This window comes from Oryctolagus cuniculus, chromosome 4, assembly GCF_964237555.1.
Source record: "Oryctolagus cuniculus chromosome 4, mOryCun1.1, whole genome shotgun sequence".
In the NCBI taxonomy this organism is placed as follows: domain Eukaryota; kingdom Metazoa; phylum Chordata; class Mammalia; order Lagomorpha; family Leporidae; genus Oryctolagus; species Oryctolagus cuniculus.
The window spans coordinates 174,364,545-174,378,221 of record NC_091435.1 but is presented as its reverse complement, the minus strand read 5'-3'; the positions used below and the strand labels follow the sequence as shown (position 1 = coordinate 174,378,221).

At 69.0% G+C, this 13,677-nt stretch overlaps 1 protein-coding gene and 1 long non-coding RNA gene across 6 annotated transcripts in view; one reads left to right on the top strand and one right to left on the bottom strand.

Moving 5' to 3' along the window:
* The first annotated feature begins 355 nt into the window (after window positions 1–355).
* LOC138849420 (uncharacterized) lies at window positions 356–5,185 on the top strand. The gene is made up of 2 exons (XR_011388289.1): window positions 356–1,012; window positions 4,967–5,185. It is a non-coding gene; the product is annotated as an uncharacterized lncRNA (long non-coding RNA).
* DLEC1 (DLEC1 cilia and flagella associated protein) overlaps window positions 3,135–13,677 on the bottom strand; it is a 60,875-nt gene continuing 50,332 nt past the window's right edge. For all 5 annotated transcript variants that reach the window (XM_070073007.1, XM_070073011.1, XM_070073009.1 and 2 more), the window contains 10 exons: window positions 8,719–8,924; window positions 8,523–8,630; window positions 8,316–8,441; window positions 8,126–8,220; window positions 7,911–7,995; window positions 7,486–7,692; window positions 4,360–4,521; window positions 3,863–4,016; window positions 3,485–3,608; window positions 3,135–3,402 (listed from right to left, as the gene is read on the bottom strand). In XM_070073007.1, the coding sequence (XP_069929108.1) occupies window positions 3,279–3,402; window positions 3,485–3,608; window positions 3,863–4,016; window positions 4,360–4,521; window positions 7,486–7,692; window positions 7,911–7,995; window positions 8,126–8,220; window positions 8,316–8,441; window positions 8,523–8,630; window positions 8,719–8,924 (1,391 nt within the window). In that variant the 3' untranslated portion in view covers window positions 3,135–3,278. The remainder of the gene's footprint in view (window positions 3,403–3,484; window positions 3,609–3,862; window positions 4,017–4,359; window positions 4,522–7,485; window positions 7,693–7,910; window positions 7,996–8,125; window positions 8,221–8,315; window positions 8,442–8,522; window positions 8,631–8,718; window positions 8,925–13,677) is intronic.

Below are 13,677 nucleotides of genomic sequence, written 5' to 3'. Positions count from 1 at the left end.
GCACCAGCTGCCTGTATGGGATGCTGGCATTGCAGGCGGCGGCTTTACTCGCTACACCACAACGCGGCCCAGTCTGAGGGTTTATAATGCGCTTGACAGGGTGGAACATGCCAGCAGAGACAGGCCTGGGCCTGGTCACCAATTGCTGGCTTACCTGGAAATCTCACCTCTGTAGCATTTGGTTGTTCACGTACGGGGGGAAGGGGGTCTTCAAGAGGTTCATAGAAAATGCATAGTGTGGGGGCAGGGGCCGGCGCCATGGCACAGCAGGTTAATCCTCCGCCTGTGGCACCAGCATCCCATATGGGTGCCAGTTCCAGTCCCGGTTGCTCCTCTGCTGGTCCAGCTCTCTGCTGTGGCCTGGGAAAGCAGTGGAGGATGGCCCAAGTGCTTGGGCCCTGCACCCCATGGGAGACCAGGAGGAGCACCTGGCTCCTGCCATCGGATCAGCGCGGTGCGCCGGCCATAGCAGCCATTGGGGAGTGAACCAACGGCAAAGGAAGACCTTTCTCTCTGTCTCTCTCTCTCACTGTCCACTCTGCCTGTCAAAAAAAAAAAAAAAAAAGTGCAGAGGGGGGTGGTACTGTGGCACAGCTGGTTACTGAAGCACTGGCATCCCATTTGGGCGCTGGTTCTAGTCCCAGCTGCTCCTCTTCTGATCCAGCTCTCTGCTGTGGCCTGGAATAGCAGTAGAAGATGGCCCAAGTCCTTGGAGCCCTGCAGCCACGTGTGAGACCCAGAGGAAACTCCTGGCTCCTGGCCATGTGGGCCTCCCTCTTGGGCGCTGGTGGCTGTGGGTGCGAGCTTCCGCAGGCCTGGCCGGCAGCGCCGCCTCGCGGTCTGTCCCCCCCCTGCCGCCCTCCCTGCCCACAGCCCTGGGGCCCAGGGCCCCCGCCCGCTGCTCCAGTCCGGCCCCGCCCCCACCTTCTAGGATAACCTCGGAGAACGTGGCGGAGCGGTTCGGCATTTCCAGAGAGAAGCAGGACGCCTTCGCGCTGGCCTCGCAGCAGAAGTGAGTGTCCCTGGGCTGCGAGGACTGCAGGGCGGGCGGGCCCAGCCCGAGGCCACAGCGGCCACGCCCCCGCACTTTCCCAGCCAGGAGGGGCCGGGCCTGGGGTCGCGTCCCTGTCTGCCCACTGAGTGTCTTCTGCCCGCTGGGCCCCCCTCCCCCCTCTTTCCTCAGGGGCACAGCGAGGGCCAGGTCTCGTCTCTGCCTGGGTGTGGGGTGGGACGTGGCCGCCCAGGCTTTGCTAGGAGCTGGCGCTGGGAACCCGGCATCCCAGCCTCCCTCGGGGCCAGGCCTGCGTCTGGGGTCCCGTCCTGCGATGGGGGCTGGGGGTGACCTCAGAGTACGCAGGGGCTCAGGGCCCCGGACAGCAGCAGGCTAATGTTGGCCACTCTGAGCTGCGGGGGGGGGGGGGGGGACAGCGAGGGAGGGGAGTGGCATCCGGGTCTCCGAGGAGGGACTCGGGTGTCTCTGGGCCAGACACCACCTGAACCCTCGCTGGGAGCTCTGGGTGCCTTCCCGCCGGGTGCTGCTGCGCCTGTTTCACACACGATTGCCAGCTCCCCAGTGCGCCTGTGCCGCCAGCCCGCCCGGGCCCCCCCACGTGCTGTGCCGCCAGCCCACCCGGGCCCCCCAACGTGCTGTGCCGCCAGCCCGCCCGGGCCCCCCCACGTGCTGTGCCGCCAGCCTGCCCGGGCCCCCCCACGTGCTGTGCCGCCAGCCCTCCCCGGGCCCCCCCACGTGCTGTGCTACCAGCCCACTGAGATTCGAGCTATGGCGGGCGGTTCCGCGTCTGTCTCTAAGTGTGCACTGGGAGGGACAGCCCTGAGCTGCTGGGAGGAGGGCTCAGCTGGCAGAACCCAGCCCCTCCCAGGCTCCGGAGCCCAGCGGCCCCCTCCCGCCCCCTCCCGCAGGCTGAGTCCTGGGAGCAGAGGTGGGGAACATGGGCCCACGCATCCCTGGGTCTGGCCTTGCCAAGGCACCGCAGGTGGGATGCGGAACGCAGTCTGTCACAGGCGGATTTTAATCTGATAGTTGGCCCACAGTGATGCTGTGTGCAGGTGGCCCTGGTGGGACGAGGTGCCCCCGCCCTGCTTGGATGAAGGGTGCTGGGGCGGGGTCCCCTCCGCTCGGGGACTGGGTGGCTGGGACCCGGAGGTCTGGGGCTGATGGCCAAGAGGCTGCCGCTCGGCCAGAGCCCCCGCGCCCCAGGGAGCTGAGCCGGCTGTGCGTGCGCTGGCAGGGCGGCTGCCTGCCCAGGGGCCTCCCACGGCGCCTGTGTGGGCCCCGGGGCAGGGCCCAGGGCCATCCCATCCCTGCGGCAGTGGCCTCCCTGCCGTGGGGTCCTGGCGTGACGCTGCTCTCGACTTCCCTGTCCTGAGCCCCGGGCTCCGTCCGTGCCCCTGAGTTTGCAAACGCAGCCGCCCTGTCGCCCCTCCCCGAGGCCCTCAGCCTCGGCCAGGACCTTGGCCGCTGCGCCCAGAGCCTGGCAGGGCCGGGCCGTGAGAGGAGCGGGGGTGCTGACTGCTGGGCGTGCTTCTGAGCCAAGATCGTGCCGGTGACGACCACAGTGCGCGATGACAAGGGCGGCAGGAGCCTCACAGTGGCTCAGGACGAGGGCATCCGCTGGGCACCACCATGGAGGGCCTGGCCACGCTCACAGAGGGGACAGCTGGGGGGCTGCAGGCCATACGGCTGGCCTGGCGTGTCACCTGCCTGTGTCCACAAGGGCTTCAGTCCCTGTGGCAGAGCCTGCCCTGGGGAGGCTTGGTGGCCCCGCCAGTGTGGTTGTGTGTCCACAGGGCCTACAGGGTGGTGTCCACCTGCACTGGGACCAGGACAAGAGCAGGCGACAGTAGCACAGCGCGGGGTCCAGCACCGGAGGAGGGGCCCAGTGAAGGCACTGCGCTCACGGGGAGACGCGCGTCTGGACGGCTCAGTGCAGGAGCGTGGCGGGCCCTTGGGCCCCTCTGCTGGGCCAGGGCAAGCCAGCCGGGGTGGGCGGTGGCGCCCCTCCTGGATGCGTGGACGCAGTAAACGTGGTCGCCTGCCTGGGGGCTGTGGCTGTGGCTGTCTCCTGGCCCGTGCTCGCCTCCCTGGGCCTCTCTGCGCCGTCTCGGCCGTGACTTCTGCCGCACTGGGCGGGGCCGGGGCAGCTGTGGGCATGCGCAGTGCAGGGCAGAGCCCGTGGCCCTGGCTCCCGGGGCCCAGCGTGGTCCGTGCCCGGCAGAGCTGGTGCAAACCGGGCCTGGGCCGAGGGCCGGGCGGAGCCTCAGGGCTGCAGCGAGGACGCGTATCTCTCGTCGTGAGAGCCGAGGCCCTGGAGCCGCAGGGCGCAGGCCTTCTCCCCGAGCACGCCGTCCACCACCAGCGTGCACTGGTACAGCTCGCAGCTCCTGCGGGCAGTGGGCCTGAGGTCAGCAGGGGCCGGGCAGCGGCTCCACCCGTGGGCAGCCCGGGGAGGCCAGCAGGCTGCACCTGGCGGTGAAGAGGAGCTGCAGGCTGACGGAGGTCGGGGGCCCGTTGTGGGGCCGCGCCTCCAGCACGCCGGTGCTCGGGGACACCTCGAAGGCTCCTGCGTCCTTGGCCGGCTCCTGCTGCCCTGCACGGAGGGCAAGGGGGGCACAGTGGTGTGGGCCTTGCGCGGGGCCAGCCCTAATGCCTCCCCCAGCCCCAGGGCTCGCCACAGCTCCGCCCTGAGCGGGGCCACCCTGGGGTCACCGGGCATTGGCCCTGGCTGCAGGTGCCCAGCCCCGGCAGCCAGCCTGCAGGGACAGGGTTGCGGCCCCTTCCGGGAGGTGTTGGCCCCGGGGACAGGGGGGGGGGGCAGCAGGAGTGCCCGGCGGCCCCACGTACCCATCAGCACGGCCCAGTAGCTCCGGCAGCCGCTCAGGTTCATCAGGCAGACCTCGCGCGCCTGCCGCTGCTTCACAAGGCACGTGCCGAAGTCCACCCAGCTGCTGGAGAGCTGGAGCTCGGGCACGGCCACCACGGCCCGCAGGGGCACCTCCTGCGGACAGAGCCTCGACCTCGGCAGGGGCCCTGGGCTGGCCGCTCGAGGCCGGGACCCTGCCGCCCGGGGCCTACTGCTCTGGGGACAGCGGGGCGGCCCCAGGAGCCAGAAGCTGGGCCTCTGCTCAGGGCTGGGCCAGGGTGGTGCCCCTGCAGTCCCTGCCCCCGCCCACTGCCATCCAGCCCCGTGCCCTCGGCCTGGCCCTGGGAGCCTGAGGCAGAGGCCGGCTTCCTCCCTGCCCGAGGGCCCCTTCCAGGAGACTGCTCCGGGCAGTGCTGGGGCGCCCTGGGGCCCTTTGTCCGCCTCGGCCCCGCCTTCCTCCCTGGGGCCCAGCACTGGCCTGGGCGCTCTGCCTGCCGTAGTCCAGGCGCAGGCTCTGCGTGAACACCATCTCGCGCTCTCCGCGGGCACTCCGCACGATGTCCACCCCGGGCAGCATCTGGTCGGCCGGGAGCGTCTGATAGGACAGCAGCTCCAGGGACAGCGAGAAGGACACCGGCACCTGAGCACAGGCAGCCGGGCCGTCACCTGGGCGGCCGACACGGCGGCCTTCCCGCCCGGAGCTCCGTCCTCTGCTCCCCAGGCCCTGCAGGCCCAGCCGGGTCCCGCTCAGCCCAGGGCACGGCTGCCCGGGCACTCGCCCCACTCTCGCTGCCTGGTCTTCCCTTGCCCTCAGAGACGGTCAGGAGGCCGCCCTCAGCCCCTCGCGGGACGTGGGCCCAGGGCGGTCAGGGGCTCGGCCAGGTTCTTTCCTCTCCAACAGGGTCGTGGTGGCCGCTGTGAGGAGGGGTCGAGGACACCAGGCCCGGCAGGCGGCGGCCAGCACAGGTCCCTGGTCCTCAGTCCACTGAGGAACTTAAAAAATGCGTGTCCTGCGGCCGGCGCTGTGGCGCGCGCATCCCATATGGGCGCCAGGTCAAGCCCCGGCTGCTCCACTTCCCATCCAGCTCTCTGGCCTGGGAAAGCAGCAGAAGATGGCCCAAGTACTCGGGCCCCTGCACCCACGTGGGAGACCTGGAAGACGCTCCTGGCGTCCAATCAGTCCAGCTCCAGCCACTGTGGCCGTTTGAGGAGTGAACCAGCAGATGGAAGACCTCTCTCTGTAACTCTGCCTTTCAAAGACAACAAATCTTTTTTTAAAAAAAAGTGCATGTTCATGAGCTTAACCTAGACCCTTGCATTTCTGGATACGGGGCCCCGCGGTGCACGTTTGAATCCGTCTCTGTGAGCCACTCCTGTGTTCCAGGCTGGGAAACCATTGTACCAGGCCAAGGAGTGGGTGCAGGGGTGAGGGAGGGGAGACGTGTTTACAGCAATTCAGAGGGGCTTCCTGGAGGACTGGCGGTGCCGAGGAAGTCAGGACAAGAAGGGTGGGCAGGCACAGGGTGCTGCGAGGGGGCGTGGCTGTGGACAGCCCAGGTGGGGTGCTGCGAGGGGGCGTGGCTGTGGACAGCCTAGGTGGGGCGGGTGATGGGGCGTGGCTGTGGACAGCCCAGGTGGGATGGGCGAGGGGGCGTGGCTGCGGACAGCCCAGGTGGGGTGCTGCGAGGGGGCGTGGCTGTGGACAGCCCAGGTGGGGTGCTGCGAGGGGGCGTGGCTGTGCAGCCCAGGTGGGGCACTGCGAGGGGCGTGGCTGTGGACAGCCTAGGTGGGGCGGGTGATGGGGCGTGGCTGTGGACAGCCCAGGTGGGGTGAGCGAGGGGGCGTGGCTGTGGACAGCCCAGGTGGGGTGCTGCGAGGGGGCGTGGCTGTGGACAGCCCAGGTGGGGTGCTGCGAGGGGGCGTGGCTGTGGACAGCCTAGGTGGGGCGGGTGATGGGGCGTGGCTGTGGACAGCCCAGGTGGGATGGGCGAGGGGGCGTGGCTGCGGACAGCCCAGGTGGGGTGCTGCGAGGGGGCGTGGCTGTGGACAGCCCAGGTGGGGCGGGGAGGGGTGTGGCTGTGGACAGCCCAGGTGGGGCGGGGAGGGGTGTGGCTGTGGACAGCCCAGGTGGGGTGCTGTGAGGGGCGTGGCTGTGGACAGCCCAGGTGGGGCGGGGAGGGGTGTGGCTGTGGACAGCCCAGGTGGGGCGGGGAGGGGTGTGGCTGTGGACAGCCCAGGTGGGGTGCTGTGAGGGGTGTGGCTGTGGACAGCCCAGGTGGGGCGGGGAAGGGTGTGGCTGTGGACAGCCCAGGTGGGGCGGGGAGGGGTGTGGCTGTGGACAGCCCAGGTGGGGTGGGGAGGGGCGTTGCTGTGACAGCACAGGTGGGTGGGCGAGGGGGTGTGGCTGTGCAGCCCAGGTGGGGCGGGGAGGGGCGTGGCTGTGCAGCCCAGGTGGGGTGGGGAGGGGCGTGGCTGTGACAGCCCAGGTGGGGTGGGGAGGGGCGTGGCTGTGACAGCCCAGGTGGGTGGGCGAGGGGGTGTGGCTGTGCAGCCCAGGTGGGGCGGGGAGGGGCGTGGCTGTGCAGCCCAGGTGGGGCGGGTGATGGGGCGTGGCTGTGGACAGCCCAGGTGGGGTGGGCGAGAGGGTGTGGCTGTGACAGCCCAGGTGGGGCGGGGAGGGGTGTGGCTGTGACAGCCCAGGTGGGGTGGGTGAGGGGCGTGGCTGTGCAGCCCAGGTGGGCGCTGCGAGGGGGCGTGGCTGTGCAGCCCAGGTGGTGCGGGCTGGGGATTCGGCCTGGCCAGGGAGGGCCAAGGGGTGCAGCTTGCTGAGAATTCCGGCCAGGAGCCAGACGCCTGGGCCTCGTCTGCACACAGAGCGAGAGCAGGGCCCTCGGGGACGGCTTTCCCTGAGCTGCCCAGGACTTGGGCCATCACTGCTGCCTCCCGGGTACGTGAGCAGGAAGCCAGACAGGAAGTGGAGCGGCCAGGACTCGAACCGGCGCTCCCTGCGCAGTGTGGAGCCCCTGGGAATCGGGTGCCCCGTGCTCCGGCAGTGTGCACTGCAGGCTCGGGTGAGCAAGTGGAGAGGAAGCAGCGGGGGCAGGGCGCCGTGGTGCTCGGCCTGTGCCTGTGCAGGTGCAGGGAGCCCTCTGCACAGATGGGGCACTCGGGGCCTTGCCCCCCCGCATGCCAGAGTCTCAGAGCCAGAGGGGCAGGAGGGAGAGGCCCCCACCACGCCAAGGATCCCCAACTCTCACCCGGCTCTGACCCTGGAGGTCCTGTTACCTCTGGTGCCCGCCAGGAGAGGGAAGGCCCGGGTTCACCTGCGCCAGGGCACTCAGCGCCCTGGGCAAGGGTGCGAGTCTGTGCCCAGTGGAGGTGCCCACAGCAGGGCGCGGGCCACCCCGGCATCTGCAGCGGGATGGGGGGAGGAGTCAGGGCGTCCCGGCCCATGCCGCTCTGTGCCCTGCGGCTGGACCGTGCCTGCAGGTGGGGCCTGCGTGTGCCCATGCAGGACGTGGCATGGCACGTGTGCGGTGCAGGTCTGGGCAGGCCTGTGAGGGCGGCATGCAGGGGTGCTGTCTGGCCCCGGGGCTGCACTGACCAGCATGTTCTCCTGTGGCCAGAGCACCAGCTGCTTGCTCACTGAGACCGTCTCCTCCTCATGGCCTGGATCAGGGGCTCCACGGCCTCGGCCAGCACCGTCTTGAGAGACAGAGAAAGGCCTGGAGGCCAGGAGCTGGAAGTGGTGTGGGATCTCTGTGGTGTTGGTCAGCTTCAAGTGACGTGTGATCACCAGCTCGCTCAGCACCTGGCGGGGGTGGAGAGCCCCTGCCTCAGACCCCCGGCTGTGGGGAGGGGTGGAGAGCCCCTGCCTCAGACCCCCGGCTGTGGGGAGGGGTGGACAGCCCTGCTCATCAGACCCCCGGCTGTGGGGAGGGGGCAGAGAGCCCTGAACATGGAGGGGCTCAGCTGCGCAGCCCACAGGGACATTTGGGGCACAGGTGACGGGAGGGGCAGCACACTCACCCCTGAGCAGGGCTGCTTGGGGATGAGGTCGCTGGCCTGGCACCGGAACTCTATGCACCCGCCGGGATCCAGCTCCAAGCTCAGCCTGCCCAGCGACAGGTACTGCTGCAGCAGACCAGGGATGGGGCCCAGCCGCTGGCCACCCTTGGCCCGCCCCAGCTGCCGGCCTCCCTCCCTCCCTGTCCCTGGAGGGAGGAGCCGCCCCGCCCACTCACTGTGCCGGCCTCACGTGGCCCTGCAGCTCCAGTCTCAGGGGTCCCACGGCGAAGTCCTGCAGACGCCGCCGCCTCCCCGGAATCTCCCTTTCCACCTGCCGAGGCCGGGCCCCATCGCCCGTCAGGCGGCTGCTGCCACCCCCAGGACGAAGGCAGCGGCGGTGGCCCCCGCCCTGGCCAGGGCCCTCACCTCGCTGTCCAAGCTCATGAAGCCCAGCGCGTAGCCGGTGCACTCCACTCTGTGCTGGACGTCGGGGCCGAGCAGGGTGGGTGTGAAGGAGATGTGGAGGGTGCTGCTGCCCCCAGCGGGGACCACCTGGGGCACACAGCGGCTCAGTGCCGGCCCCGCCCCTCGGCGCCCAGGGTGGGACAGCGGCTCGGCCCCGCCCTCACTCACCACCTGCTTGGGGCTGATGCTGTACAGGTGGTCACAGGGCACCCCCTCGTGCCCCTGCAGGACGACCGAGATGAAGTTCGGCTCGCTGGCACCAGAGCTGCCCTCCGCCTGTCGCCAAGAAGTCACTGGGACTCCCAAAGGGCCACTCCTCAGCGCCCCCCAGTGGCCGGCCGGCCCGCTGCCCCCTGCTGCTCACCGACGGGGCAGCTCCGGGGCTGGATTCTGAGCCCCCAGAGAGGCTTGGGGAGGGGGAGACGCCACGGCTCCCAGGGGTGTCGGGGCACACGAGCTCGCTCCCCGCCCGGTCCCGTAGCGGGAAGGGGGGGCCGTAGAACACCAGCAGCTCCAGCAGCCGGTCCCCCCTGTCCTCCGGCACGTAGGTCTCCCAGTCCAGGCGGATGTCTGCAGCGACACCAGGGAGGAGGAGCTGGCCGTGTGGGGACACTTGGCGTGCTGGGGGGCTCCCTGCCACTCCAGTGCCACCCCCAGGCCACTCTTGCTCTGCATCCTTTGCAGTCCTGCCAGACTTGAGCCAGGGCAGCCCAAGACTAACTGTTGCCCCCAGGCACCTCTGTGCTCTCCCCAGGGCGGCTTCCCCTCTGCCGGTTTGCTCAGAGCCTGGGCACTCCAACCCTGCCCCCACCCTCCTCCCCGTGTCCATCACAGCCTGGGCTCTCCAACCCTGCCCCCACCCTTCTCCCCGTGTCCATCACAGCCTGGGTCTCCAACCCCGCCCCCACCCTCCTCCCTCCCTGTGTCCATCACAGCCTGGGCTCTCCAACCCTGCCCCCACCCTCCTCCCTCCCCATGTCCATCAGACCCTGGGCTCTCCAACCCTGCCCCCACCCTCCTCCCTCCCCGTGTCCATCACAGCCTGGGCTCTCCAGCCCTGCCCCCCTCTACCACCCCTCACCACGCCCCGTGTCCATCACAGCCTGGGCTCTCCAACCCTGCCCCCCTCCTCCCTCCCTGTGTCCATCACAGCCTGGGCTCTCCAACCCTGCCCCCACCCTCCTCCCTCCCCGTGTCCATCACAGCCTGGGCTCTCCAACCCTGCCCCCTCCCTCCTCCCTCCCCGTGTCCATCACAGCCTGGGCTCTCCAACCCTGCCCCCACCCTCCTCCCTCCCCGTGTCCATCACAGCCTGGGCTCTCCAACCCTGCCCTCACCCTCCTCCCCGTGTCCATCAGAGCCTGGGCTCACCAACCCTGCCCTCCTCCCTCCCTCCCCGTGTCCATCAGAGCCTGGGCTCTCCAACCCTGCCCCCACCCTCCTCCCTCCCCGTGTCCATCACAGCCTGGGCTCTCCAGCCCTGCCCCCACCCTCCTCCCTCCCCGTGTCCATCACAGCCTGGGCACTCCAACCCTGCCCCCCTCCTCCCCGTGTCCATCAGAGCCTGGGCTCTCCAGCCCTGCCCTCACCCTCCTCCCTCCCCGTGTCCATCACAGCCTGGGCTCTCCAACCCTGCCCTCACCCTCCTCCCTCCCCGTGTCCATCACAGCCTGGGCTCTCCAACCCTGCCCCCACCCTCCTCCCTCCCCGTGTCCATCACAGCCTGGGCTCTCCAACCCTGCCCCCACCCTCCTCCCTCCTCCTGTCCATCACAGCCTGGGCTCTCCAACCCTGCCCCCACCCTCCCTCCCCGTGTCCATCACAGCCTGGGCTCTCCAACCCTGCCCCCACCCTCCTCCCTCCCGTGTCCATCACAGCCTGGGCTCTCCAACCCTGCCCTCACCCTCCTCCCTCCCCGTGTCCATCAGAGCCTGGGCTCTCCAACCCTGCCCCCACCCTCCTCCCTCCCCGTGTCCATCACAGCCTGGGCTCTCCAACCCTGCCCCCACCCTCCTCCCTCCCCATGTCCATCACAGCCTGGGCTCTCCAACCCTGCCCCCACCCTTCCTCCCCGTGTCCATCACAGCCTGGGCTCTCCAACCCTGCCCCCACCCTCCTCCCTCCCCGTGTCCATCACAGCCTGGGCTCTCCAACCCTGCCCTCACCCTCCTCCCTCCCCGTGTCCATCACAGCCTGGGCTCTCCAACCCTGCCCCCACCCTCCTCCCTCCCCGTGTCCATCACAGCCTGGGCTCACCAACCCTGCCCCCACCCTCCTCCCTCCCCATGTCCATCACAGCCTGGGCTCTCCAACCCTGCCCCCACCCTCCCTCCCCGTGTCCATCACAGCCTGGGCTCTCCAACCCTGCCCCCACCCTCCTCCCTCCCCGTGTCCATCACAGCCTGGGCTCTCCAACCCTGCCCCCACCCTCCTCCCTCCCCGTGTCCATCACAGCCTGGGCTCTCCAACCCTGCCCCCACCCTCCTCCATGTGTCAATCACAGCCTGGGCTCTCCAACCCTGCCCTCCTCCTCCCTCCCCGTGTCCATCACAGCCTGGGCTCACCAACCCTGCCCCCACCCTCCTCCCTCCCCATGTCCATCACAGCCTGGGCTCTCCAACCCTGTCCCCACCCTCCTCCCTCCCCGTGTCCATCAGAGCCTGGGCTCTCCAACCCTGCCCTCCTCCTCCCTCCCCGTGTCCATCACAGCCTGGGCTCTCCAACCCTGCCCCCACCCTCCCTCCCCGTGTCCATCACAGACTGGGCTCTCCAACCCTGCCCTCCTCCCTCCCCGTGTCCATCACAGCCTGGGCTCTCCAACCCTGCCCTCACCCTCCTCCCCGTGTCCATCACAGCCTGGGCTCTCCAACCCTGCCCTCCTCTTCCCTCCCCGTGTCCATCACAGCCTGGGCTCTCCAACCCTGCCCTCCTCCTCCCTCCCCGTGTCCATCACAGCCTGGGCTCTACAACCCTGCCCCCACCCTCCCCGTGTCCATCAGAGCCTGGGCTCTCCAACCCTGCCCCCACCCTCCTCCCTCCCCGTGTCCATCACAGCCTGGGCTCTCCAACCCTGCCCCCACCCTCCCCGTGTCCATCACAGACTGGGCTCTCCAACCCTGCCCCCCTCCTCCCTCCCTGTGTCCATCACAGCCTGGGCTCTCCAACCCTGCCCCCTCCCTCCTCCCTCCCCGTGTCCATCACAGCCTGGGCTCTCCAAACCTGCCCCACCCTCCTCCCTCCCCGTGTCCATCACAGCCTGGGCTCTCCAACCCTGCCCCCCTCCTCCCTCCCTGTGTCCATCACAGCCTGGGCTCTCCAACCCTGCCCCCACCCTCCTCCCCGTGTCCATCACAGCCTGGGCTCTCCAACCCTGCCCCCACCCTCCTCCCTCCCCGTGTCCATCACAGCCTGGGCTCTCCAACCCTGCCCCCACCCTCCCCGTGTCCATCACAGCCTGGGCTCTCCAACCCTGCCCCCACCCTCCTCCCCGTGTCCATCACAGCCTGGGCTCTCCAACCCTGCCCTCACCCTCCTCCCTCCCTGTGTCCATCACAGCCTGGGCTCTCCAACCCTGCCCCCACCCTCCCTGTGTCCATCAGAGCCTGGGCTCTCCAACCCTGCCCCCACCCTCCTCCCCGTGTCCATCACAGCCTGGGCTCTCCAACCCTGCCCCCCTCCTCCCCCTTGTGTCCATCAGCCCCAATGCTCTCACTTCCTCCCCCCCAAGCTGTCTTTAGGGGTTGCCAGTATCCCCACACCTCTCTCTGCCCCACCCATCCTTCCACCCTACAAAGCCTAACCCTGCAGGACCTGAAGAATTTCCCCGAGTGAACAAATGTCCACTCACATAAATCTCTCTCCAGCTGAACCCAGGCCCCCGCACCCCACACCCCCATCTGCTCCCTAATGACCAGGGGCTGGCCCCACCTCGGCTCCCAGAGGGCCTGCGTCGGGAAGCCCGATGTCCCGCCCCAAGCCTGCACAGCGGCCTGCATCTGCGCCAGCGTCACCCACCCCCCTGCCTTCAGTCCTGCCGCTCCCGCCCCTTCTCAAGGACCAGCCAGTCCGGGGTCCCCAGCCTGTCCCAGGTCTGACACAGGCAGACCCCTTCGCGGTCACCACCTCCTCGGGACCCACTGCCCACGGCCGCCTCTGCAGCAGACACTGGGGTCACTGCACGCGTCTCTCTCCAGGCACTGGGCCGAGCCCGGGGACTCCCCGCTGAACAGGACTGCCAGGGTCATGAGCCTCGGCGTGTCCTGCCGAGGGCAGCCACTCAGGGCTGCCACCCTCAGTGGTCGGTGGACGGTCTTGCTTTAGCACAGAGCCATGCGGGTGTGACTTGGAGCCCCCAGGAAGGGGCGGCAGCCGTTGGAGGGCAGGGACGTGGAGAGATTCCCAAGTACACACGGGAAGACAATAAAGTCGCAAAAAGGAGAGATCAGAGAAATAGCGAGGTAGGGTGAGGAGGGTGGACGAGCCCTGTGTATGCACTGCCTTTCCCCGCTGGGAGACAGAGGGGGGCTGGGCTCCTGAAGACCTCAGCTCCCGGGGTCAGGGCCGGGCACAGCTGCACCCCACACCGCAGCGTCTGGTTAGAGTCCTGACTGCTCCCGATGCGAATGCGCACCCCGGGAGGCAGCAGGGGGTTGGTTCCAGCACGTGGGCCCTGGCTATCCACGTGGGAGGCTGGGCTGAGTTCCTGGCTGTTGGCCTTGGCCGGCTCCAGCCCTGGCTGTCGTGGGCATTTTGGGGAGTGGACCAAAGAAAGGGAACTCTGTTGCCAAAGATGCACATGGCAAAGTCTAACACTGGGCCTACAGCAGCGGCAGAGACAGGCACCCAGACATCAGGCCCAAGACATCAGGGCCCAAGTGGCAACAGCTAGGCCAGGCGGCATTCAAGACCCAAGGCAAGTCACAGGGGCCGAGAGGGGCGGGGGCAGCATGAAGACTACGCTTGTGGGGAAGAAGCCGGCATTCAAAGGCACCAGAAACCAGAGCAGCTAAAGCATCAAGCCCGACTCCTGGAGATGCCAGAAGCTGACAAAGACATACGCTCGCAGGGCTGGCGCTGTGGCACAGCGGGTAAAGCCGCCGCCTACAGGGCCGGCATCCCACATGGGCGCCAGTTCAAGACCCGGCTGCTCCACTCCCGATCTAGTTCTCTGCTGTGGCCTGGGAACAGTAGAAGATGGCCCAAGTCCTTGAGCTCCTGCACCCGCGTGGGAGACCCGGAGGAAGCTCCTGGCTCCTGGCTTCGGATCGGTGCAGCTCCGGCCGTTGAGGCCAATTGGGGAGTGAACCAGCAGATGGAAGACACC